Raw genomic sequence first — 22,352 nt, forward strand, 5'->3', positions numbered from 1 at the left:
TTAGGGCAAACCAACCCCTTTGGCCCAAACTCCCTCTCCCTCCCTTCTTGCCGGACCCTGACCCCCCCCCCCCCAGCACGACCAAGGGGGGCCGGCAAGGCCCTGCGAAAGACGGAGGGACGAGGACGAAGCCCCCTTCGCAGCCCCCTTCGCCCGCCCCTCCACCCCGCAGGCCTACACCCTCCACGTCGCCCTGCCCGGCGCCAAGAAGCAGGACATCGGCGTCGACTGGGACGCCGACCGCTCGACCCTGCGCATCGCCGGCGTCCTCCACCGGCCGGCCGATTCGCAGCTCCTCGAGGCTCTGCTGCCCTCGCACGCCGAGCGCCGGGTCGGCTTCTTCGAGAGGGTCGTCGCGCTGCCGCCTGCGGGCCATGAGCAGCCGAGGCGCGAGCAGAGGGTCTTTGTCGATGGCGAGGCCGAGGCCGAGGAGAGCGAGACTGAAGAGGGGCGGGAGGAGATTGATGGTGCTGGGATCATGGCCAAGATGGAGGATGGCATTTTGATCGTTACTGTGCCCAAAGTCGAGAGAGGGTGGACCGAGGTCCGGAAGGTAGACATTGAGTAAGGCTTCGATGTCGTGCTTGTGGTAAGGGATCTCGGATCTGAAGGAAGGTCTGGTGATATGCGCTCTGGAGTTTAGGCATTCGAATAGCTAATCAATCATAATCATCTGAAAACTGTCCTCTCTGAATACGCCATTAATTCGTACCTGCTAGTGATTCATCAAGTCGTGTAAACCAGGCTCGTCATTGAGAGAACTAAACAAATACACCGCAGAAGCAGAAAACACCCGTAATCACCACTGCCCAGCGTAAAAGAAACCCCTGATTGCACCAATCCACTTCCAGATATGCACCCATTACCGCATCTGCGCAGGTATCAGCAAGAATGGATCGCTCTTCGCCGCCGTCTCTCTTCAAGCACGCAGCTGCGCCTCGTCTTGCTCGCGCTCGTCGGCCAGTCCATCGTTATCACGCAGACCGCCCTGGGTTCCGCTGCCTGACTCCGTTACTTCGTCGTAAGTCGAAGTACCCTTTCCCTTGAGGCCGACACCGCTCCCCTGCAGCGGGCTGTCGGATGACACGAGAGACTCAGAGCCGGCCGTACCTTGTCGGAGAAGCGGCTCGTTCTGGGGTGGTGCGACACCGAACTCGTCTGGCTGGGGCTGCCAGTCACGCAGGTCATCCTCGGCGTCGTTGAGGATCTGGCGAGCTTGCTGAGAGTGCGGGTACGGGGCGACAGCATCGCCAGGAGCCACAGGGGCGTCATCGAGGAGGTGCAGGAGACGGCGGCCGTGCTTGGCCAGGAGAATCTGCTTCTCAGCACGTTCGATAGTGGCGGCGAACTCAGCCTCGTAGGCCTCCTTGAGCTTCTGGCGGGTCTGCAAGATTGCTGTTAGCCTGAGTGATACCAGCGAGGAAACAGTAGACTAGTGAACGCACAATGTTGGTCAGCTGCGCCTCGGCGACGAGGTTCTCGGCCTCGGCCCTGACGAGTTGCTGCTCCAGCACGACGAGCTTGGCGCTCTCCGGCTCCTTCATCTTAAGCTTCTGGATGTCGTCGGCGATCTTGCTCTTGCCATCACGGCTCGGCTGGACGCTCTTCTCCGTGTTGCGAATGGCCTTGAGGTAGGCGCGTGAATCGTCGAGCGCGTGGGCGTACGACTCCTCGAGCTCGCCCATCTCGCTGAGCACCACGCCCACCTTGTCGGAGATATCGCTGATGGACTCGTCGCCGGTGTGCTCGCCCCACTCGGACAGCTGGGTGGCAATGGACACGCGCTCACGGCCAGCAGCCTCGTGGGCAGAGATCAGGTTGTTCTCTGACTTGATCAGGCGGTACAGCTTGCGAGATAGCTCGGGCTGAACATTGCCGCGGAGAGAGTTGAAGGAGAAGCCGCCACCGCCATTGCCTCGCCGGCCGCCATTCTGGGACGAGTTCCCACGGCTCTTGTTAGAGCGGATGGATAGGGCGCGGTTCCTAGAAGGGATCAGTTGGGCAACTCCAGGAGAGTTGGTGAAACCTGGGATAGAGAAGGGAGAGTATTGCTGGATGAGTGCAGAGAGTCGGCCCTCCTCACCACTTTTTCGCGTGGGGGGCAGGGCGACAGGTTGTGATGACATGATGAAGAATCGTCCAAGGGCTCACGGTGCGCTCGATACTTACATGTTTGAGGTGAGGTGAGGCCCGGATGAGGGAAGATCTCCACGGTATATCTGGCGCTTTCCTGTCGACTGACTGTTGCTGTCGCAAGAGAAGAGGAGGAGGGACAGTGACCTCGATTCAACGCTTATAGTGCTAGCGACCAAGTCAAGAGCTACCAGTTGGGTCCGTTCAGGTAGGAGGGGTTCGTTGCAGGTGCGTCTGAATGTCACGATATTGCGGAAGAGGCAGGTAGATTCCGAGTTCAATGCAGTACAATATAGGTAGGTACGATGCAGAGGGTAAGCTAAGGCAAGGGAATGGAAGATCCAGGAAGCTTGGGAAGCCCTGGGGCGGGAGCCGTCGACGACGCGGGGCTTTATGGGATGATCTACGGCAGGGAATGACAGCAGCGGGTAGCTGTAGTAGCATTGCACCCAAGTGACACTTCTCCGCAGTGAGACACCAGTGGTCATAATGTGGCAGCCACGACCGCATTCCGGCGGCTTGAAATGAACCTATCGCCCCCGTTCTTGCCTTAGTCGAGCCCTGGGCGCGCGCGAGTGAGGGAGGCGAAAAATAAAAAGCGAAAGGAGCGACCCCGAGCTCGCCGGGCGAGGTGATGATGGCACTGGGCTGGAGGGGTACCCGCAGTGATGTCATTGCCAGACCCCGGGTGGGTGAGGTCCCCCACCTTTCTCAGCTGAATGCGGTGGGCGGTGGGGAGTCGTGCGTCCTGCCTTGCTTGGCCGGCCCGTCTGGAGACATCATGTGCGTGCGTGTGCGTCTACGGGGACATCGAGGCGGGCAGGCAAGGCAGGGCAGCCTGGCCGATCGACGCTCAAGGCTAGGTACCTAGGTAGGCTCGTGATGGCTTCGTGTGCTGATTCGCAACTCATCATGCTGTGGTGCACATTTTAATGCCGGCTGAGATTGAGCAAGTCATGAACCGTCCATTATCGTACCATACATTCAAAGCCGCATCCTGCGACAGCGCTATGACAACCTCCCAAAACCCCCAGGACGCAAATGCGCCATCGCTATACCATTAAGCAAATGAATCTCATCCCAAAGGTAACACCAATCGTCCAATCATCGAGCTACAAGGAAAAATGCCACCGCAGCCCCCCGTGGTTCTAAGATCGTGCAACCCTTCTCGTCCCACCTCCCGCACTCTTGGAGTGTTCAGGTACTAGCTAGTACCGAGTTCGGCTCGTGCGTTCATAAACAATGTCGCCCTGAGGGTGTGGATCATACGTCCGCCGCGTGACACTGGTGTAGCTCGCGCGCGGCGACCGCGAGTGCGAATGGTGGTGGTGATGGTGGTGTCCATGGCTATGATGGTGGTGGCCGTAGTGTTTCCTCGTTGGGATGACCTCCTCGTGGTAGTAGTGTTGTCGTGTGGACCCAGCTCCGAAGCACATATTGGTGGTATACTGGTGGCCGTTCTGGTGATGTTTTGGTGGTTGTCGGCGGGTTTACCGGATGTGGATGAAGATGATGGTGCAATGCAGGTACGAGCAAGATGTCTTGAAACCAAATGGTTGCCTTTGATTGTATCTGGGAGAACAAGCAGAGTGGCTGGCGTGACGCGGACTTCAGAAGAGAAACGGGCTTGCGCAAGTGGGCAGGCTGGGCCTTGTTATATGAGACCCTGGCTTGCCTGGTCATCATTTAAGTCATCCGAAACTGCCACCAAGCAAGGCCGTCCATGCGAGATGCTGACAAGAGGCGCCGCATCCTGTTTACGAGCCCCTCATCGCGCTTACTTGATTTTGGCTCAAGTGGGAGCGTGGTGTCATGCAATGCAGGGCGCAGTCAGTTGCGACTTTGGACCTGACCATCCATGTCCTGGTAATTCTGCACTGGGTTTTCAACTTGCGGCCAAGCTTCTAATGAGACCCGGCCCAGCTCGGCCTTGACAATTTACTCACCTTTGCTGTCAACGCCGCCAGCTAACATCAGGAGCATACGTGTGAAAGGACTACCTTGGCACCGTTGAATCCACGACCTACATGAGCAGACCCAGTTCGGCAACAATTGATCGAATCCCTCGTAGAGTCAACTTATCGGTATTTCACATTGCCAGGGTAATGATCACATTGTATCGCCTCAACTGACCAATCGCGCTCTCATTGCGGCATAGCTAATCACAGCAAAATGGCCTTTCCAGCCAGTCCAATCATCCTCTCTAAAGCCGTCTTCGCTTTTTTGACGCCGCCTGTTGATGATGTTACATTGTGCACTCGAGGCGAGAAACACGCCCCCCTCTAGTCAACGAATCTATGCCACCTTTTTGGTCGAGAAAGCAAAGTCAAGCGTCCCGATGGCCCAGGCACCCACAAACACGGCGACCATGCTGCCGAAAACGACGAGGGGCTTGCGCAGCGCCGCGGTGATCGAGTAGTCGTACGACACGTAGATCTCACGGTCCCTGAACTCGTCCACCAAGTTACGCGCCTTGAGTGTAACCGAGGTGCGGCCCACGGTGTCGAGGAATGTCTTGAACACGTCAACAGATGCCTCAGTGATGGAAGTTTCGGGCACATCAGTCCAAATCTTGACATTCCTGTTCTCTGTCAGCTTTTTGAATTCCACAGTACAAGTCGACAGCGGATTGACTTACTCAGCGCCCTCGGGAAGCAGGATGCGCACGTTGATCTGACCATATTCGACACCCTCGGGCTGCTTAGGACCCTCGAGGAAGGGGACGTTCAGGACGTAACCGCCGCCAGCAGCATTTCGCAGGAAATTCTTGGCATCCGAGTTCCAACCGACGGTGAAGGGGTACCTCCAGCCGCCGAAGATGGGGTACCGGGGCTTGGCCTCCAGGAGAGCTTCACGCTTACTGCTGCGGAACTTGGAGGTCGAGACGTTGCCAATGACATCGGTGTAGTAGGGTTGCTCGCTGCCGGCCTTCAGCGGGAACCTCAGCTCCTTAAGGGCGAAGGATGTCGGGTTGAAGTACTGAGATTGCGCCCACTTGACGCGGCTGAAGGGGCTCGACAGGTTGGCGCCACGGTGGAACAGAGTGTAGCGCTCCTCGAAGGCGACGTTACCGCCCCAGTGGCTGACCTCGATATCGCGGTCCAGGTTGGAGACGTGGCTCACGGGCTTGGTAAACTCGAAGCGCACCGAGGCGGGCGACACCGCTCCAGCGGGCTTCGCGTCGAAGGGACCATATGTGAGCTTGGCGCCGTCCTTCTTGGGGAGTTCGGCGACATCGCCAGTGCCGGGCAGCTTGGTGTAATCGGGAATGTTGGCCGAGTGGCTCTTGAGTTCGGTCTTCTGCTTGGTGGTGGGGTAGGCCGAAGGGCAGTAGACGGAGAAATCATAGACCAGATACTGCTGTTCCTCCTGGCTGATCGCAGCAGGAAGAGGAGTGTAGGACTTGAGCGAGTAGTAGGAGATGCCGAGGGTCTGTTGGCCGCCTGCCTTGAGCGGGGCAGGTAGGTTGATGCGGAAGTACTGGAGGTCGCTTTCACGATGTGAGCAAGAGACGGCAGAAGCACCCAGTCAATACTCAAACTCACCTGCTAGGGTCGACCTCGACAAGCTCGACTGTGAAAGGACCCGCCTCATCATTTTTCCTGTCCTTCACCTCGAAGCCACCCAATCTCGACATCTGATCCGCAGTAAACGGCAGGTAGTACTCGCTCTGGGGCTCCTTATCGACATTTTCGATCAGAACGTTAATCTGCTCCTTGACATAGTTCTTCTCAAGTGAGATGATGTGGACGAGATTGGCATTCTTGAAGACTGGGGGCGGCTGGAAGGTGGTGGTGTCAACCTTTGAGGTCTTGTCGGAGCTTGCGACAGCAGCAGAGACCAGGCTAAGGAGCCCAGTGGCGATGGCGAAGGCTCTCATTGTCGGGCAATGTCGATGAGCAGGCTCATGGACTGAGAGATTCGATTACACAGTATTGCGTTGAGAGAGCGACGAGGACTTTGTTGCACGGGAAAAGGCCTTACTCCATCGCTTGCTTGGTGCAGTGATCTGGCTCTTGCAACTGGACGACGACAGCTCTCGATTGGGAGTTGACAACGGGCTACGTTGCTTGACGCACGGGCCATGGACGTGCAATCGATTCAAGATGGCCCGAGCTCTCTCTTCCAATGAGCCACAGTGAGAAGCCACGGGTGGTAAGCCACCCTGTGGGTTTGTTCACGCCACATCTTTCGCTGAAAGTCGTCCTTTTTTTCTTGAGCTGTTGGCGAGCTCTGGAAGAGGTGGGGGCTCCTTTGTACGTCACTTTGTCCAAGCTCCCCCCTTCGCCTGGATACTGCATGTCAGCAGTAGGTACTTGGGGTTTGAGTACAGAGAAGGTTGATGGATAGGTGGGCGTGAGCATGGTCGCATTATGGCATAAACAGAAATAACTTGTCACGTTCGTGGAATTGGTTGGCATCATGGCTTTTTCCTGTTGTTGGCTCCCAGTACATCTCACCACTGTTCTGTGTTGTCCTGTCAGTCAACAAAGTCGGTCTGCAGACATGGGCACATCCAGCACATTTGGTGGACTTGCTTTTGCAGCTCACTTCCCAACCCTTGTCTCGTACCTGTTATGCCCATCCGGCCACCCACCTGCCAACTAGGGTCTTGCAATCACCAAGCAGTACCACATGATCAGCTGAGGTTGCTATGGCCTTAGTCGGCTTGTGGTTTGGCCTGTCTTGGGGTTTTGAGTCGAAGCTTCAGGCAAGGGTCTGTCGTCTGTCCAGTGGGAAGGCAAGACGTGGAACTCCGGGGGTCCGTAGAGGCGTCCAGGCGTTGAGGCGCCGCCTCCTCTCCCCACGCATTCCCACCCCAAGTCCCGACGTCAGCTCCAAGCTCTTACTAACGAGTCGTCTTCCTCTCTCCTAATCACCTAGACAATCATATTCCCTCAAACTCTATCAATTCCATATCTCCATCGTTGGCCTTGCTTCGTCCATCGAACCCGTAATCTCATACCCATCTTCCTAGACTCTTCAGATCTTGTCCAACGCTGACGCCCAGTCTTCCAAGAGCCTGTCTCGTTCAGACCCCTCATTACCCCTCCATCCCTCCACACCACACCACCACACCTCACCGTCAACATGGTCGGCATCGGTCCCAAGCCGCCCCCAAGCCGCAAGGGTGAGTGCAGATTTTCAATGCTTTCTGTGTGTTTTTGTTTGTTTGTCGAGAGACGTCATATCCAAGATGGATTCTCAGTGGACCTCGTGCTGCCTGTTTGTTTGGCCGCTCTCTCAATTCGCCTGCCAACCTGACTGGGGCTTTGCGAGCATGCCACCACTCATTCGCGTATCATGCTTTGCACCCAATTGATTGGAATGATGACCTATCACAAGCTCATCATACAGGCTGGGGTCTGCTGGAGGTTAAACCTTGATGCCAATCACATTCGCCATACTTCTTTGCGGCCAGAGGCACGTATGCCAGCAGAAATGGGAGCAAACCCTCCGGCATCCCATGTTGCAACACCATCCATAGCGGGAGTTTTGGCCCAGCGCTTGTTACAATATCGGAATCAGTGGGCCCCAAACGTCAGATTCGCCAAACATACTTCCGAGGTGCGCCCAGACGTCTTATCGAACCGTTATCCGTCTTGCACATTCACCGGCAGCATCGTTCCTGCCCCTGCCAGGGATGGGCCTCGCACCAATTCAGCCATAGGAGCCTTTCGCTTGAATTCACCAGAACGTGCCTCTCTCTGCAATTCGAAAAAGCTCCTTAGTCGACCTGAGATATAGAACAGACGAGAAGACAATTACGAATTATCCCTACAAGGCTTCTTTCAACATTATACTCACAACCTTCTTTCACCCTGTTGGGAATTTTACCCTTTACAGCACATTCCGTCCTGCACAACACGTCGTCTCCGACCAAAGAAACATCAGCAGCTCTCATTACAGCTTTTGCGCGCTCAAAGTTTACAGCATGTATACTGACCAGGATCGCAATCCAGGCTCGATGGCGGAGCTTCCCCAGGACCTGGTCCAGGAGATCCGTCACCTCGAAGAGATCCTCATTGTCAAGGCCTCGAAGCTTAAGGAGATCACCAACCACTTCGTCTCTGAGCTCGAGAAAGGTAAGTTGCATCCATTTGTTTTCCCACTAAGAACTTCGTCTGACGGAACCAGGTCTTAGCGTCGAGGGTGGAAGCATTGTGAGTGATGAACAGAAACGGGAAAAACATTGAAGGGAAACATGGCTGACTGACTTCCAGCCCATGAACCCGACCTGGGTCATGTCCTTCCCTGACGGTTATGAGACGGGCACTTATCTCGCTCTTGACATGGGCGGCACCAACCTGCGAGTTTGTGAGATCACCTTGACGGATAAGAAGTCCGAGTTCGACATCACGCAGTCCAAGTACCGCATGCCCGAAGAGCTCAAGACTGGTGTTTCTGAGGAGCTCTGGGAGTACATTGCAGACTGCCTCCAGCAGTTCATTGACACTCATCACCCTGAGCTCCCCAAGGACCAGAAGCTGCCTCTTGGTTTCACCTTCTCCTACCCCGCCACTCAGAACTACATCGACGAGGGTATTCTGCAGCGCTGGACCAAGGGTTTCGACATTGATGGCGTTGAGGGCAAGAACGTGGTGCCCCTGCTCGATGCTGCTCTGAAGAGCAAGGTAAGTGATCAAGATGGCGTGAAATAGGAAAAAAATTCTAACGGCAAGCAGGGTGTTCCTATCAAGCTTTCGGCCTTGATCAATGACACTACTGGTACTATGATCGCCTCGGCTTACACTGACACCAAGATGAAGATTGGTTGCATCTTCGGCACGGGCTGCAACGCTGCCTACATGGAGGACTGCGGCTCCATCCCAAAGCTCGCTCACATGAACCTGCCTGCCGATACTCCTATGGCCATCAACTGCGAGTGGGGCGCCTTCGACAACGAGCACAAGGTCCTGCCGCGCACTCCTTACGACATCATCATTGACCAGGACTCTCCTCGCCCCGGCCAGCAGGCCTTTGAGAAGATGATTGCTGGTCTCTACCTTGGCGAGATCTTCCGTCTTGTTCTCGTTGATGTTCACGAGAACAAGCCTGTTGATCTGTTCAAGGGCCAGGACATTTCCGCGCTGCGCAAGGCCTACTCGCTTGACTCTTCGTTCCTGTCTGCCATTGAGGAGTAAGTTTGTGCCTCATGAAACACATTTGCAGCTGCTAATACGGATAGGGACCCCTTCGAGAACCTGTCGGAGACCCAGGATCTCTTCGTCGCCAAGCTCAACCTGAACCTGAACCGCGCTGAGCTCGAGTTCGTCCGCCGCCTTGCTGAGCTAGTCGGTACTCGCGCTGCCCGCCTCTCAGCCTGCGGTGTTGCTGCTATCTGCAAGAAGAAGAACTACGAGACTTGCCACGTTGGTGCCGACGGCTCCGTCTTCAACAAGTACCCCCACTTCAAGGAGCGCGGTGCCCTGGCGCTCCGCGAGATCCTTGACTGGCCCGAGAAGAAGAACCCCACTGACGAGGACCCTATCGAGATTCTGGCCGCCGAGGACGGTAGCGGTGTCGGTGCTGCGCTGATTGCCGCTCTTACACTGAAGCGCGTCCAGCAGGGTAACGTTGCGGGTATTCTGCACCCGGACAACTTCAAATAAGCACGAGAACAGTGTAAAGCAAGGCGAGAAAGGACGTCCCGGGATTCATGATGAGACTGTGCACCGTCCATGAACATAGCTAGCTTAGACACCAGGACGGTCTTCTTCTAACGCACATGAAAACTATCCCTTTCATCTCTTTCTCGTTCTTTAAAAAGCCACGCAAGACGTGAGGCGCGTCGCCACAGGCATTTAGCACATGAATGTGCATAACGGGAGCCGGTACTCTGTAATCTCGTTAGCTTCGTACGAGGCTTCCTTGAAGTGAGGTTTGACTTACTGTCGAGTGTCCAGTATCTCCTCCGCACACCTTCCCACTCACCCTTCCCAGCCTCTTCCAAACCCTGAAGGTCAACATCAATCACCTCCCACTCCAAATCCAGACCTGCGTCTGTTGCATGCATCTCGACAACCTGTGTGTACACGTCGTAACAGATCTTCCGATCTGCGCCCAGGCCGTTGAAGAAGCCAAACCTACCCTCCTGTTCCATCAATCCAGGGATGTATTCTGTGAAAAACATCTTCAGCTGCGCATAATCCTCCCCGAATGTGTCAAAGTATATCGCATCATATGTCTCGCCAGCCTCCAGAAGCTGAGGCACGATATCCTGCCATCTGCCGCGGTGCACCTTGAAAGCTCCGTCCTCAGGCCCGCTTGCCTCCCACGCGGCGCCAAAGTTTGTGCCGCCGTTGTCAATGTGCGCCAGCACAACCGGGTGCGCCTCGATAATGTGGTGCCGTGCGGGCTTGGTATCCGCAAACATGCCATCGATGATGCCCATTCCGAACCCGACGTTGAGCACGCGCTTGCCCTCGGCGAGAGCCGGCTCGGACGCGGAGGCACGGAGCAAAACATCGACGGAGCGGCGCATGATGGAAGTCTCCCACGCCATCATGACGCCGTTGCCCTCGTCATCGACGAGCTTGACGTCGTCGTACGTAAGGTCCGAGGCGAGGTACGCCTCCGAATTGACGTCGGGCTTGGCGTCAGGCTCCTTTGTCTTCTTCGCTTCTTCGTCGATAGCGACGTCGTGGCCGTTGGCGTCCACGAGTTTAGGGGCCTCATCGCCATCTTCTTCTTCCTCGACGATTTCCATGTCTTCGACCGAACCTGAGGAAAGCTCCTCGTACTCGTCCAGCAGGCCGAAGAGGAGCTCGGCGCGGACGCCAGCCTCGACGCAAGCGCGGTAGAGAGAAGGGTGGCCGAGGCGGTCCGCGACGCAGCCGGGGGTCTCGTTGTTGCGATCTACATCGTTCCAGATGGCACCAGCAAGAAAGAGTTCTTGGAGGGTATCCTTGGCCTCATCGGCGGCAGTGTTGTCGGCATCCGGGGAGGGGTCGGCCGGGCCACAGGCTCGGATGGCGGCGTGAAGCGGTGTCTCGCCGGTTTCGGGATCCTGAAGACTCGCCTTGCCAGGGGCGTCGAGAAGGGCCTTGAGGTCGGAGGTATCGTGGGCCCAGGCGTGGTGGAGGATAAGCTTGACGTCTTCGGGGCACGACGCAGATATACGGGCGGGGAGGGAGTCGTCGATGATGGCCGGGGCTGTGGACGCCGAGGGCGTGTTAGCTGCCATGCCGATTGTTTAAATGGAAACAGGACGGCGAGATGAATCGTAGAAGTGGTGTGCCCTGCAGCAACCCCAAGCGTCGGCTCTCTCAGTATTGTCAGTGTTGGCAAAACTTATGTTGGCGGGGTTGACCACATTGGTGAAGCTTGGCTTAGAACCCCGCCATAATTTTTTGTGACTTGCCAGTGCGCAACAATGGGATACACAGCACAATCCTTGCTTCCAGAGGGGGGTGCCCCTCGCTACGGGCTTAGCCCAAGCCCCTAAGGTGCCCCAAAGCTGGATGGATGACCGGCACCTCGCGGCGACCTGCACCTGCACCTTAGCGGATGGCCAGAACAGGGTTGTGTACACGTGCACATGTGTCTCACCTGATTGGCCAATCCACCGGTTGCTGGTTGACGGAAGTGGGGCACGGGCATGTGAGAGCTTCAGACCCAGAGCTTCATCGTCGAATTGGCAGCCTCCATCTGAGGGAGGGAGATCCTGCTTTAAGCCTGACTTGGATTAACTTCGTTTTCCCAATCTTGCTGCCCTGCGCCATCCACGCCAGACTGCCTTTTCGTCGTCGAGGTTGCGTCAAGACCTGGCAACCCCCATTCCGCCTCGAACCAAAACCTGGCCATTGCGGCTTTTCGTCGCCGTCGCTCTGTCGTTGGTCTCTTCTTCCTGCCTCCCGAACAGGTACTTACAGCCAGCATCCCGGCCAGGCTTCGTGCTCGTCTTTGCTCTTACACCCCCATGCTAATTGTCCAAGACCTCAGGACCCGACAAAGATACTGGAGGTCAACCCGACTCCGACGCCACGATATCCCCTGGCGCGCTCCCCCAGGCATCATCGTCATGAAGTTCGGCGAGCAGCTCCGCTCGAGCATCATTCGAGAGTACCAGTGGTACTACATCGACTACGATGTTCTCAAGAAGGAGCTGAAGAACGCGACAGGTCCCTTTCTGACCGATTCCGACAATGGCGAACGCCGCCGCGACTGGACCGAGGAGGACGAGACACGCTTCGTGAAGAAGCTCGAGGTTGAGCTCGACAAGGTTCACACGAAGCAGCAGGTGAAGGCCATGGAAATCTCCCGGCGCATCGCCGTCAGCGAGAAGGAGGTTCGCAGCGTCGTCGCTCGCCTGCTCGAGCGCGGCCCGCAGGAGGCTGGCCCCAGCGAGGAGGAGTTCATGCTGTTGGAAGAGGCCCTCAGTGATGTCATCGCCGACGTCCACGACCTCGCCAAGTTCGTCCAGCTGAACTACACTGGCTTCTACAAGATCATTAAGAAGCACGACGTAAGGCTGGAAGACCTTGGATGGAATGATTTCTGTGTACTGACGAATGCAGAAAATGACTGGCTGGCACCTGAAGCCCGCATTCGACACCCGTCTCAAGGCCAAGCCGTTCTATAAGGAGAATTATGACGCTTCCGTCGTCCAGCTATCCAAGCTCTACGATCTTGTTCGAACTCGCGGCAACCCCGTCAAGGGTGACAGCGCCGCTGGAGGTAGCCAGGGCAGCTTCGTCCGTAACACAACAAAGTACTGGGTCCACCCTGACAACGTCACTGAGCTGAAGCTCATCATCCTCAAGCACTTGCCCGTGCTCGTCTTCAACGCCAGCAAGGAGTTCGATACCCAAGACTCTGCGATTACGTCCATCTACTACGACAACCCCGACAAGTGGGACCTGTACGAAGGTCGTTTGAAGAAGACGGAGGGTGCCGAGGCCATCCGTCTGCGGTGGTACGGCGGAATGCAAAGCGAGAATATTTTCGTCGAGCGCAAAACGCATCGCGAGGACTGGACCGGCGAGAAGTCAGTCAAGGCTCGTTTCTCTATCAAGGAGAAGAACGTCAACTCATATATGCGAGGCGAGCTCCTCCCCGCGGCTATCTTCGAGAAGGCGAGGAAGGAGGGCAAGAAGCCCACGAAGCAGATTGACGAAGACCAAAGACTTGCGGCCGAAGTCCAGTACTCGTGCCTCAAGAAGGGGTACAAGCCTGTGTGTCGGTCATTCTACAACAGAACCGCCTTCCAGCTTCCTGCCGACGCGCGCGTGCGTATCTCGCTCGACACCGAGCTGACCATGGTTCGTGAGGACAATCTGGATGGCGAGCAGCGTTCTGGTGACAACTGGAGGCGGATGGACATCGGCATCGACTGGCCGTTCTCTCAGCTGCCGCCCAAGGACATCGTCCGTTTCCCCTACGCTGTTCTTGAGGTCAAACTCCAGACACAAATGGGTCAAGAGCCTCCCGAGTGGGTGCGTCAGCTGATCTCAAGTCACCTGGTTGAGGCGGTGCCCAAGTTCTCCAAGTTCATTCACGGTGTGGCATGTCTGTTCCCCGAAAGGATCGACCTGTTGCCCTTCTGGATGCCTCAGATGGACGTTGACATCAGGAAACCTATAACACATGACTTTGGCATTCACCGTGGAGGTCATTCCGCGAACACGACGACCTCTGACGAAGACGATGAGGAAGACGAATTTGATTCAGATGACGAGGAGCTCCGTGCACCAGCCGCGCGCAACAAGCAGGCTGGCGCAGGGGGCAATGGAGAGTCAAGCAGGGCGGGTGCTGGCAACGGCGCCGGCGTCGACATTGAAGACCAGACGGCTGATGGTGTCGCTGCTGGTGACGCAGACTACATCTACGACTCAGACGAGGAGTACGACCCGAATGAGGCCCTCGAAGAGGCTAGGAGGATCGGCGGCTGGACGTATTACTCAACGCTGGCGAAGACGAAGGGCGCAGCCTTTGGCCACGAGGCGCTCGAAGTCCTCAAGTGGGTGGTCCCCCACCCCCGCGGTTCAGTGATTCCCAGGAGAGAGGTGCAGACCACCCTCTTCGGAAGCGGTGAGATACAGACGAAGAAATTCAAGGCACCCAAGGGAAAGAAGATCTACGTTCCCGTGCGTGTTGAGCCAAAGGTGTACTTTGCGGCTGAGAGGACCTTCTTGGGTTGGGTGAGTCTGTTCGACCGAGCTCACAAAGAAAAATGCTTACCGTCTGACAGCTGGAGTATTCCATTTATGTGGGCACCGTAGCCGTGACGCTGATGAATTTTGGCACAAGCCCCACGAGCGCGTCGTTCATCGTGGCTGGCGTCTTCACCTTGCTTGCCATCCTCTCGCTCTGTTACTCGGTCGCCATCTACCTGTACCGCAGCAGCGCCATTCGCAACAGACGCAACATCAAGTATTACGATCGCTGGGGGCCAAGCGTTCTCTGCGGAGCTCTTTTCGTGGCCGTGTGCCTGAACTTTGCATTTGAGGGGCGGGAGCGTGAGATTTGGTGAGCGACTAGGTGTGTACCAACGACTTGTGTGTGGTGTAGAGTGATTGGTGACGCGAGGTCATCACGTCTGTGGAGAGGGTGTATTTGGGTCTGAGCATTGTATTTTGTGGCTTTTTTTTTTGGATCCAGTTACAGATACAGCAGCGCATTGTTCATAGTAAGGGAGTGAGAGTATAGATCCTTCCAGCGTTCGTACTGTGTCAGTCCGCCCGAGTCTCGATCTCGGCTTCTCAACGCCGAGCTCAGTGAGGTGATGGTGCCTACCTCAGAAAGCTGGGGTTCGCTCGGCTAGACGAAGCTTCCAGCTAGCTCCGAGGTCAGCTGCTGTCAGCCCTAGACAACTCCGACGTGTCGTTCAGCAATCAACTTGCATCAGACGAAGCTGAGAGCCAGTCAAGTATCACACCATTGCGTTTTTTGCAACGCTTGGTTGACTGCGTGAACTGGCTATTCCTTGGGATCCCGGCTGCAGATGCATAAGTACGGGCTGAACCCCGTTGTCTCAGCCGCCGGAGGAGCCGCACTCAAACTGCCCACACTGCTCGCGCTTGCTTTCCCTGCCTCTGAGGCCTGATGATCAGCGAGAATCAGCAAAAGCCAGTCGCTAAGTAGACAACCCGGTACTTTTCATTGCGCAGATAACTCTCCAGCCGTCAGGATGACTGCCCTCGTTGCGGAGGGTGTGTTTGGCCGATGCGTGCCCCCGGAGTCAAAGTACGCCATTACAACGAATTTGCGGGGTTGGGACAACGCGGTCAAGTTGCGGGATGGAGACAAGGTCGTCATTCACAGATTGTGCACATTTATCCACGCTTCGGTCCGTTCCAGGATGTCAAGCTCGTAAGCGCATCACAGCCTCCCATTATACAAGGCGTGGACTGACTATTGGTGCTGCTAGTTGTTCGGGGCCCTCGCTGGGAAGCTACAACTTGCCGAGGGTCTGTCGCTGTTGGCTTTCACTGACCCTGGAGTCTTCCAAATGATTGCCAAGCATGTGACCAGTCCTCACCGTCGTGAGCCCATCGTCTCGCTGGAAGAACTGCAGCTTCATGTTGTCGACGTAGCTGACATTCGGCTGTACGTCGCCGTGTTTCCTGCGGCCAAGACACCCGGTGTCATCGGTGCCTGGATGAATCCTGGCATTGGACTGTCCATCCGCTTGTCGGAATATCTGCTCTCGCAAATCGACACGTTCACACTGGTCAAGTCAGTGTCGACTACAGAAGCTCCTCCGCAAGGATCGTTCCTCCCCGAAACAGCAGATCATGCGAAATTGAGGGAGCGGATATCTGGGCTCCTTCATAGGGCTTCCGTCGACCCTGAGAAGATCAGGGTCACTCCCGACGATGTTTACCTCTACCCAACGGGAATGGCCGCCATCTACACAACGCACAGTCAGTTAGTTGCACACCGCCCCGGCACCGTCGTCATCCTCGGCATTGCCTTTCCCAGCACGATTCAGTTGCTTTTGGAGACCTCGCCCCACGGCTACAAGCACTTCGGTCCCGTAGACTCTGCAGGCCTCGACGTGTTCGAATCTTGGCTGGGGGAGGAGGCTGCTCAGGGCCGGGACGTGACGTACGTCCTCGTCGAGTTTCCCTCCAACCCCCTCCTCGCCAGCGTCGACCTACGCCGCATCCAGGCCTTGTCGCGGAAGTTCGGCTTCTTCTTCGTGATCGACGAGACCGTCGGATCCTTTGCCAACATTGACGTTCTTCCCTACTGCGATCTGATCGTCACCAGCCTGGCAAAGACCTTTTCCGGCTACGCGAACGTCATGGGGGGCTCGGCGGCGCTGAACCCCCTGGCCCCGCGGCACGCCGAGCTGAGGAAGCTCTGGGACACGCGCTTCCACAACGAAGTCTTTCGTGGCGACGCCGCGGTCCTGCTCGCCAACTCGGACTCGTATCTCGAGCGGACGGCCGTGCACAATACCAATGCGGGAACCATGGCCGCGTATCTCGCGGCCCAGACGCGGGACCTCGACCCGTCCTCGCCGGTTCTTCGCGTGCGGTATCCGACGCAGATGCCCGACTACAATGTCTTTGCGTCCTTCTTGCGGCGGCCGGCCGAGGAGCTGCCCGAGCCGGGAGGCGGATGTCTTCTCACGGTGGACTTTGTGACTACGGTGGCCGCCAAGGCTTTCTATGAGGCGCTGCAATTCTATCACGGCCCGCATCTTGGGGCGCCGAAGACGCTGGCGCTGTGTTATGTGGAGCTCGTGTTTAACAGGAATCCGGAGGATGCAGAGTATCATCGGGGGTATGGTCTGCTGCGGGAGAGTGTCAGGATCTCGGCGGGCTTGGAGGAGGTGGGGGATCTGGTAAAGACGCTCGAGGTGGCGCTGGAGGCTGCGAGGAAGGTGGTGAGTAGCTGATGTTGTTTGTGGCAATATGCATGTCCTTCTTGAGTAAGGTATGTAATGATGGGTATATGTTTAGTATAACATGTTTAGGGGGAAATACTAGCACGGCTGTTCGGGCAAATCTGCCAAACCTGCGGCTCACTGTCAAGCCTGGCCGCTGATCCTGTGACTGCCACGCTGAGAAGTCCCGGGAAGGCCCCCAGGAAGCTTGTCTTAGGCTCGAATTCGGAGATTTTGTAAAGAGTAATGGTCAAGTTCGACGTCGAAATCGTGAGAAAATCACTACCAACAAGAATGAACAGGTGGAAGGAACATCAGTCAATCTGAGCTCCTTCGCCAGCAGCCTCGGAATTGGACCCCCACTGAAAAGGCCCCCTGAGTGGGCTTGCTCTAGTGGAGCCAGGGGATTCAACGGTCCCGCTGTCGGATGCGATTGCTAGTGGCCGAAACAGACAACAAGGCCAGGTCGGGGCCAATCAAGCACACCAAGCTCACCTGGCGCGCCTCGTCCACGTCGCCTCCAAGCCTCCAAGGCTGGGCCTCGAGAGCTAATAACGTTAATGTACCAAGGCAAGGTAAGGTACTTAGCACCAAGTACCCAGATCTTGGCTGGCGAGCTCCACCTGGCCCCAGCCCAGCGCTGTAACACGTTGATCTTTAATCTTGCCTAGGTCTCCGATCGGATTCGCCCATCCAATTCCTGCTACCTGGTCCAAACGGCAATCTTCCCTCCGTCTCCTTGAAGCGCAATCTGATCACTCTCCAGTCAGACATGCCACGGGCTTTGAACTCAATCAGCTGATCTACCTATCGAAACTTGTCGAGACGAGCCAACCACCCCCGAGCTCCCCGACTCGGTAGCCCTCGACAGCGATAGCGCATAGCGCATAGCGCATTTACCCCTTCGAGCCCCCCCTTAAACCTGGTCATCCTCCATGAGGTCTGCTGGTCACAACAGGTAGCCCTTCCCGAGTCCCGGACCACGACGCGATGCAGTGGCCATGGCGAGGCGACGGCGATGACCAGGGCAGCCTCAAGAAGAACGACTCGTTGCTGCCCACGTCCAACTACACGCCCAAGATTACCGGGGCGTCTCACGATGGCGACTTCGAGAAGGAAGCCCCGGCGCGGCCAGCCTACAACCGCACCACGTCTGCGCAGTCAAGAGTGAGAGCCGCACGCCCGCACTGCCGAGTCGTCAACGTTAGCTAACAGCGAGATCGATCACAGAGCGTTGCCGAGCAGTACTCGTTCATGACCCCGGCCGAAACCGCCTCTCCACTGCAGACCTCCCTCACACATGGCCTGGCGCCGGCGTCTGCCTCAGGTCGCCTCCATGACTACGGGCCAAACGAGATTCCTCACGATCCGCCCGAACCGTTATGGCTGCGCTTCGTCAAGCAGTTCCAGGAGCCGCTGATCGTCCTGCTTCTCGTCTCGGCTGGCGCTTCGATTTTCCTCGGCAACACTGATGACGCCGTCAGCATCACTGTTGCCGTCACCATTGTGGTCACCGTCGGTTTCGTACAGGAGTACCGGTCTGAAAAGTCGATCGAGGCCCTCAGCGGTCTCGTCCCCAACCACGCCCACCTCATCCGCGGCGAGCAAAAGGGTCCTTCGTCCGGCTCCTGGCCCGCCGGTTCCACGAACGCCAAAGTCGAGGGAGCGCCCACCGATACGGCTACGGCCATCGAGGAGGCATTGGAGGTGGCTTCTTCCAAGGTCATGGCTGCGCAGCTCGTCCCCGGCGACCTGGTCCTCTTCACTACGGGTGATCGCATCCCCGCCGATATCCGCGTGACCAAGGCTGCTGATCTGACCATTGACGCCTCCAACCTCACTGGCGAGAACGAGCCGGTCAGGGTCACAGCCAACGCGCGCGCACGCCCTACACCGACGACACACCTCGGCGGCAGCAACAAGCTCGAACCGCCGAGCCCCGCTGGGTCGGCCGTCTCGTCGAACAGGGAGGGCGGGGATGATGGCGAGCACAATGTCGCGTACATGGGCACTCTCGTCAAGTCGGGCTACGGCCAGGGCATCGTGTTCGCGACAGGCGGCAACACACACTTTGGTACCATCGCGACGAGTGTGTCTGGGACGGAGAGTCCCCGTTCGCCTCTGCAGCTGTCGATGGACGATCTGGGCTCGCAGCTCAGCAAGGTGTCCTTTGTCATCATTGGCATGATCTCATTCGTGGGGTGGCTGCAGGGAAAGAAGTTGCTTGAGATCTTCCAAATCTCCATCTCGCTGGCTGTCGCAGCCATTCCCGAGGGACTGCCCATCATTGTGACCGTCACCCTTGCCCTCGGCGTGCACCGCATGGCGGGACACCACGCCATCGTGCGCAAGATGCCAAAAGTCGAGACTCTGGGTTCGGTGAACGTTGTTTGCACCGATAAGACAGGTATGCCATCCTCCCGTCCCCGGCCAGGGCTTGGTTTGAATGCTGACTTTTTATCAGGCACTCTTACTATGAACCACATGACCATCACCAAGATGTGGTGTTTCGGCTCCATCGAGGCTTTTGATGTTGACTCGGATGATGAGGCCACCGAGACAAAGCCCGACGCTGCAACGCTGCGCATTCTTCGCATTGGCAACATTGCCAACAACGGCCGTCTCGCCCGTCAGTACACGGAAAACGGTGCGGCTGCCCGGGCTGTGCTCTCCTCTACGCAAGGCGGTGACAACCCTTCCACGTACACCCGATGGACCGGCCAGCCTACGGATGTGGCCATGCTGGATCTGCTTGATCGCTTCAAGGAGCACGATGTGCGCGAGTCGATTGGTACACGCATCGGCGAGGTCCCTTTCAGCTCGGAAAGGAAGTGGATGGGCGTCACGATTGGAGGCCAAGGAAAGAACGACAAGGACTTTTCGTACATGAAGGGCTCCATCGACCGAGTTCTCGAGGCTTGCGACACTTATCTCACCAGGGACGGACGGGAGGTCGTGCTCGACTCTACTCGCCGAAAAGAGGCCCTCTCGATGCCCGCGGAGGAAATGGATTCCCGCGGTCTGCGAGTTCTGACCTTTACCAACGGGGCCGTCAGGGGCATACAAGAACAAGCCGGCCTCCAATGTCTCGTACTTTTGCTGGCTCCGACGACAACTACAAGGGACTGACGTTTGCCGGGCTCGAAGGCATGAGCGACCCCGCCTAGGCCTGGCGTTGGCAAGTCGATCAGGCGTCTGATGCGCGGTGGTGTCAAGGTCGTCATGATCACCGGTGACGCCGAGACGACGGCTGCTGCTATCGGCAGGCAGCTCGGTATGCCGGTGCCGCACGCAGTCGAACACGGCTCGAGCCAGTCCGCTGTTCGTCCGGTTCTCAGGGGAGACGAGATCGAGGCCATGTCGGAGGAGGAGCTTGCGCAGGCCATGCAGCACACCACCATCTTTGCCCGCACAAACCCCGACCACAAGCTCAAGATTATCCGCGCGTTCCAGTCTCGCGGCGATATTGTCGCCATGACGGGCGACGGTGTCAACGATGCGCCGGCGTTGAAGAAGGCCGATATCGGCATTTCCATGGGTCTGCATGGTACGGATGTCGCCAAGGAAGCAGCGGACATGATTCTCACAGATGACGACTTCTCGACGATCCTTCGAGCGATCGAGGAGGGCAAGGGCATCTTCAACAACATCCAGAACTTCCTGACCTTCCAGTTGAGCACGAGCGCCGCCAGTCTGTCGCTCGTCTTCTTCTGCACCCTGCTGGGACACCCGTCGCCCCTGAATGCGATGCAGATTCTTTGGATCAGTGAGTGGGCGTCCTTTTTCATTTGTCGTGCGAGAAGGCATGCTAACCCTGCTAGACATCATCATGGACGGTCCTCCCGCGCAATCTCTCGGTGTCGAGAAGGTTGACAAGGACGTCATGAACCGCCCGCCGAGGAAACGGGGCGACGCCGTCCTCACCCGTACTGTGCTCTCCCGCGTCATGACCTCGGCGGCTATCATCATGACGGGCACCATGCTCGTCTACCGCCACGAGATGCTGTCGGACGGCGAGGTCTCGCGCCGCGACACGACCATGACGTTTACGTGCTTTGTCCTCTTCGACATGTTCAACGCCCTGTCGTGCCGCTCCGAGTCCAAGTCGATTCTCCGTGGTGAGATTGGTCTGTTCTCCAACGTGCTCTTCAACTGGGCCGTGGCGCTCAGTCTCGTGGGCCAGCTGCTCGTCATCTATTTCCCTTGGCTGCAGGAGGTGTTCCAGACGGAGGCCCTGGGCTTCTTTGACTTGGTGCGGCTCGTTGTGCTTTGCAGCACGGTGTTCTGGGCAGATGAATTTAGGAAATATTGGAAGTATTCTCGGCGAAGGATAGGGGGCGGGTACAGCCAGGCGGTATGAGAGCAGCATGGTAGATAATGTAGCCTAGTGTGCTTGACGGCCTTGTACGATGAGATATATACAACCTGTACATTGGTTACAACTTGTCCCCAAGGACCATGGCTCTGTGGGCGGTATTCTCCTGGTGGTCGAATGACACGTTCTGAACCTCGTCCACTCACCGAGCCCCTCGCTTAGATCCCGGTGAGAGCGCCCCACACCGAGCAGCCCACTTGGCATCGGGCCAGCGAAGGGTCCCCCCTCGTCATATGTTCACCACCGACCTTCAACGCCATGCTCAAGCTCTAGCGAAACATCGACGCCCCGAGCCTTTCCCGACAACTTCCCAAACGGCTGGCGAGCTCTAGAAGCTATGCACATACGAGCCCGCTCACGCCAATGTCCGTCTCTACGAACGGCGTGCCCCCCGCCCGCCTCAACAGCTTCAGTGCCAGCAACAACAGCAACAACCATGGCGTCCCGACAACTCCCCTCCTCCCGAATCACAACGGCCCAGCAGCAGCAGCAGCAACAGCCTCCGGCGCCACTGCCGCTGCTGGCACGACGCAGCCTTCCATAGACGCCGCCTCGACAGCCGCCGAGGTGCGCGCCGCCCTGTCGACCCTCCATGCCCGCGAGTCCAGCATCACATGCCGCCTCCACACGCTCCTGGGCTCCCAGGCCGATCTAGCCCGCGAGCTGGGCCGGCTCGACCTGCTGCGGGCGTCTCTCGGGGCGCAGGTGATCGCCGCCCGCGGCGTGGGCAACAAGATGCTGGCGTCGGCGGCCGAGACGGCGGGCGGGCTCTCGGGCCGGGTGCGGACGCTGGACCTCGAAAAGGGCCGCGTCGAGGCGACGCTCGAGGTGGTGCGGCAGGTCGCCGAGCTGCGGGCCTGCGTGCTCGGCGTCGTCGGCAGCATGGGCGCGCCGCAGGACTGGGAGGCCGCCGCCGGCTACCTCGCGCGCGCGGCCCTCGTGCCCGAGGCCATCACGCGCGGCCGCTTGGCCGCCGCCATTGTGCCGACCGTCGAGGTGCCCGAC

The 22,352-nt window shown here is 57.6% G+C and overlaps 8 protein-coding genes across 8 annotated transcripts in view; 5 read left to right on the forward strand and 3 right to left on the reverse strand.

Annotated features, from left to right (window-relative positions):
- Positions 1-568, forward strand: part of VDAG_04084 (uncharacterized protein) — a gene marked incomplete at both ends in the record, with an annotated part of 1,495 nt that extends 927 nt beyond the window's left edge. The window contains one exon of the mRNA XM_009650531.1: positions 144-568. Within this exon, the coding sequence (XP_009648826.1) occupies positions 144-568 (425 nt within the window). The remainder of the gene's footprint in view (positions 1-143) is intronic.
- A 351-nt stretch (positions 569-919) lies between these two features.
- VDAG_04085 (sphingolipid long chain base-responsive protein PIL1) lies at positions 920-2,126 on the reverse strand (the record flags this gene model as incomplete). Its single annotated transcript, XM_009650532.1, has 2 exons — positions 920-1,384; positions 1,446-2,126. The coding sequence occupies 2 exons, from the start codon at positions 2,124-2,126 to the stop codon at positions 920-922; spliced, it is 1,146 nt and encodes a 381-aa protein (XP_009648827.1).
- Positions 2,127-4,428: 2,302 nt separating this feature from the next.
- On the reverse strand, positions 4,429-6,013 carry VDAG_04086 (oligosaccharyltransferase alpha subunit; the record flags this gene model as incomplete). Its single annotated transcript, XM_009650533.1, has 3 exons — positions 4,429-4,714; positions 4,772-5,623; positions 5,679-6,013. 3 exons carry the CDS (start codon positions 6,011-6,013, stop codon positions 4,429-4,431), a joined length of 1,473 nt encoding a protein of 490 aa, XP_009648828.1.
- A 1,211-nt stretch (positions 6,014-7,224) lies between these two features.
- On the forward strand, positions 7,225-9,870 carry VDAG_04087 (hexokinase; the record flags this gene model as incomplete). The annotated part of the gene is made up of 6 exons (XM_009650534.1): positions 7,225-7,264; positions 8,097-8,219; positions 8,272-8,297; positions 8,358-8,768; positions 8,820-9,274; positions 9,323-9,870. The coding sequence occupies 6 exons, from the start codon at positions 7,225-7,227 to the stop codon at positions 9,744-9,746; spliced, it is 1,479 nt and encodes a 492-aa protein (XP_009648829.1). The 3' UTR covers positions 9,747-9,870.
- A 68-nt stretch (positions 9,871-9,938) lies between these two features.
- Positions 9,939-11,320, reverse strand: VDAG_04088 (arginine N-methyltransferase; the record flags this gene model as incomplete). Its single annotated transcript, XM_009650535.1, has 2 exons — positions 9,939-9,973; positions 10,027-11,320. 2 exons carry the CDS (start codon positions 11,318-11,320, stop codon positions 9,939-9,941), a joined length of 1,329 nt encoding a protein of 442 aa, XP_009648830.1.
- An 837-nt stretch (positions 11,321-12,157) lies between these two features.
- Positions 12,158-14,608, forward strand: VDAG_04089 (vacuolar transporter chaperone 4; the record flags this gene model as incomplete). Its single annotated transcript, XM_009650536.1, has 3 exons — positions 12,158-12,601; positions 12,654-14,276; positions 14,327-14,608. 3 exons carry the CDS (start codon positions 12,158-12,160, stop codon positions 14,606-14,608), a joined length of 2,349 nt encoding a protein of 782 aa, XP_009648831.1.
- A 657-nt stretch (positions 14,609-15,265) lies between these two features.
- On the forward strand, positions 15,266-17,212 carry VDAG_04090 (cystathionine gamma-synthase; the record flags this gene model as incomplete). Its single annotated transcript, XM_009650537.1, has 3 exons — positions 15,266-15,424; positions 15,506-16,972; positions 17,063-17,212. The coding sequence occupies 3 exons, from the start codon at positions 15,266-15,268 to the stop codon at positions 17,210-17,212; spliced, it is 1,776 nt and encodes a 591-aa protein (XP_009648832.1).
- A 750-nt stretch (positions 17,213-17,962) lies between these two features.
- On the forward strand, positions 17,963-21,332 carry VDAG_04091 (calcium-transporting ATPase; the record flags this gene model as incomplete). The annotated part of the gene is made up of 5 exons (XM_009650538.1): positions 17,963-18,139; positions 18,203-19,379; positions 19,437-20,062; positions 20,156-20,738; positions 20,794-21,332. 5 exons carry the CDS (start codon positions 17,963-17,965, stop codon positions 21,330-21,332), a joined length of 3,102 nt encoding a protein of 1,033 aa, XP_009648833.1.
- Between the last annotated feature and the right edge of the window lie 1,020 nt (positions 21,333-22,352).

The sequence above is a fragment of the Verticillium dahliae genome, genomic scaffold (genome assembly GCF_000150675.1).
Source record: "Verticillium dahliae VdLs.17 supercont1.7 genomic scaffold, whole genome shotgun sequence".
Lineage (NCBI taxonomy): Eukaryota > Fungi > Ascomycota > Sordariomycetes > Glomerellales > Plectosphaerellaceae > Verticillium > Verticillium dahliae.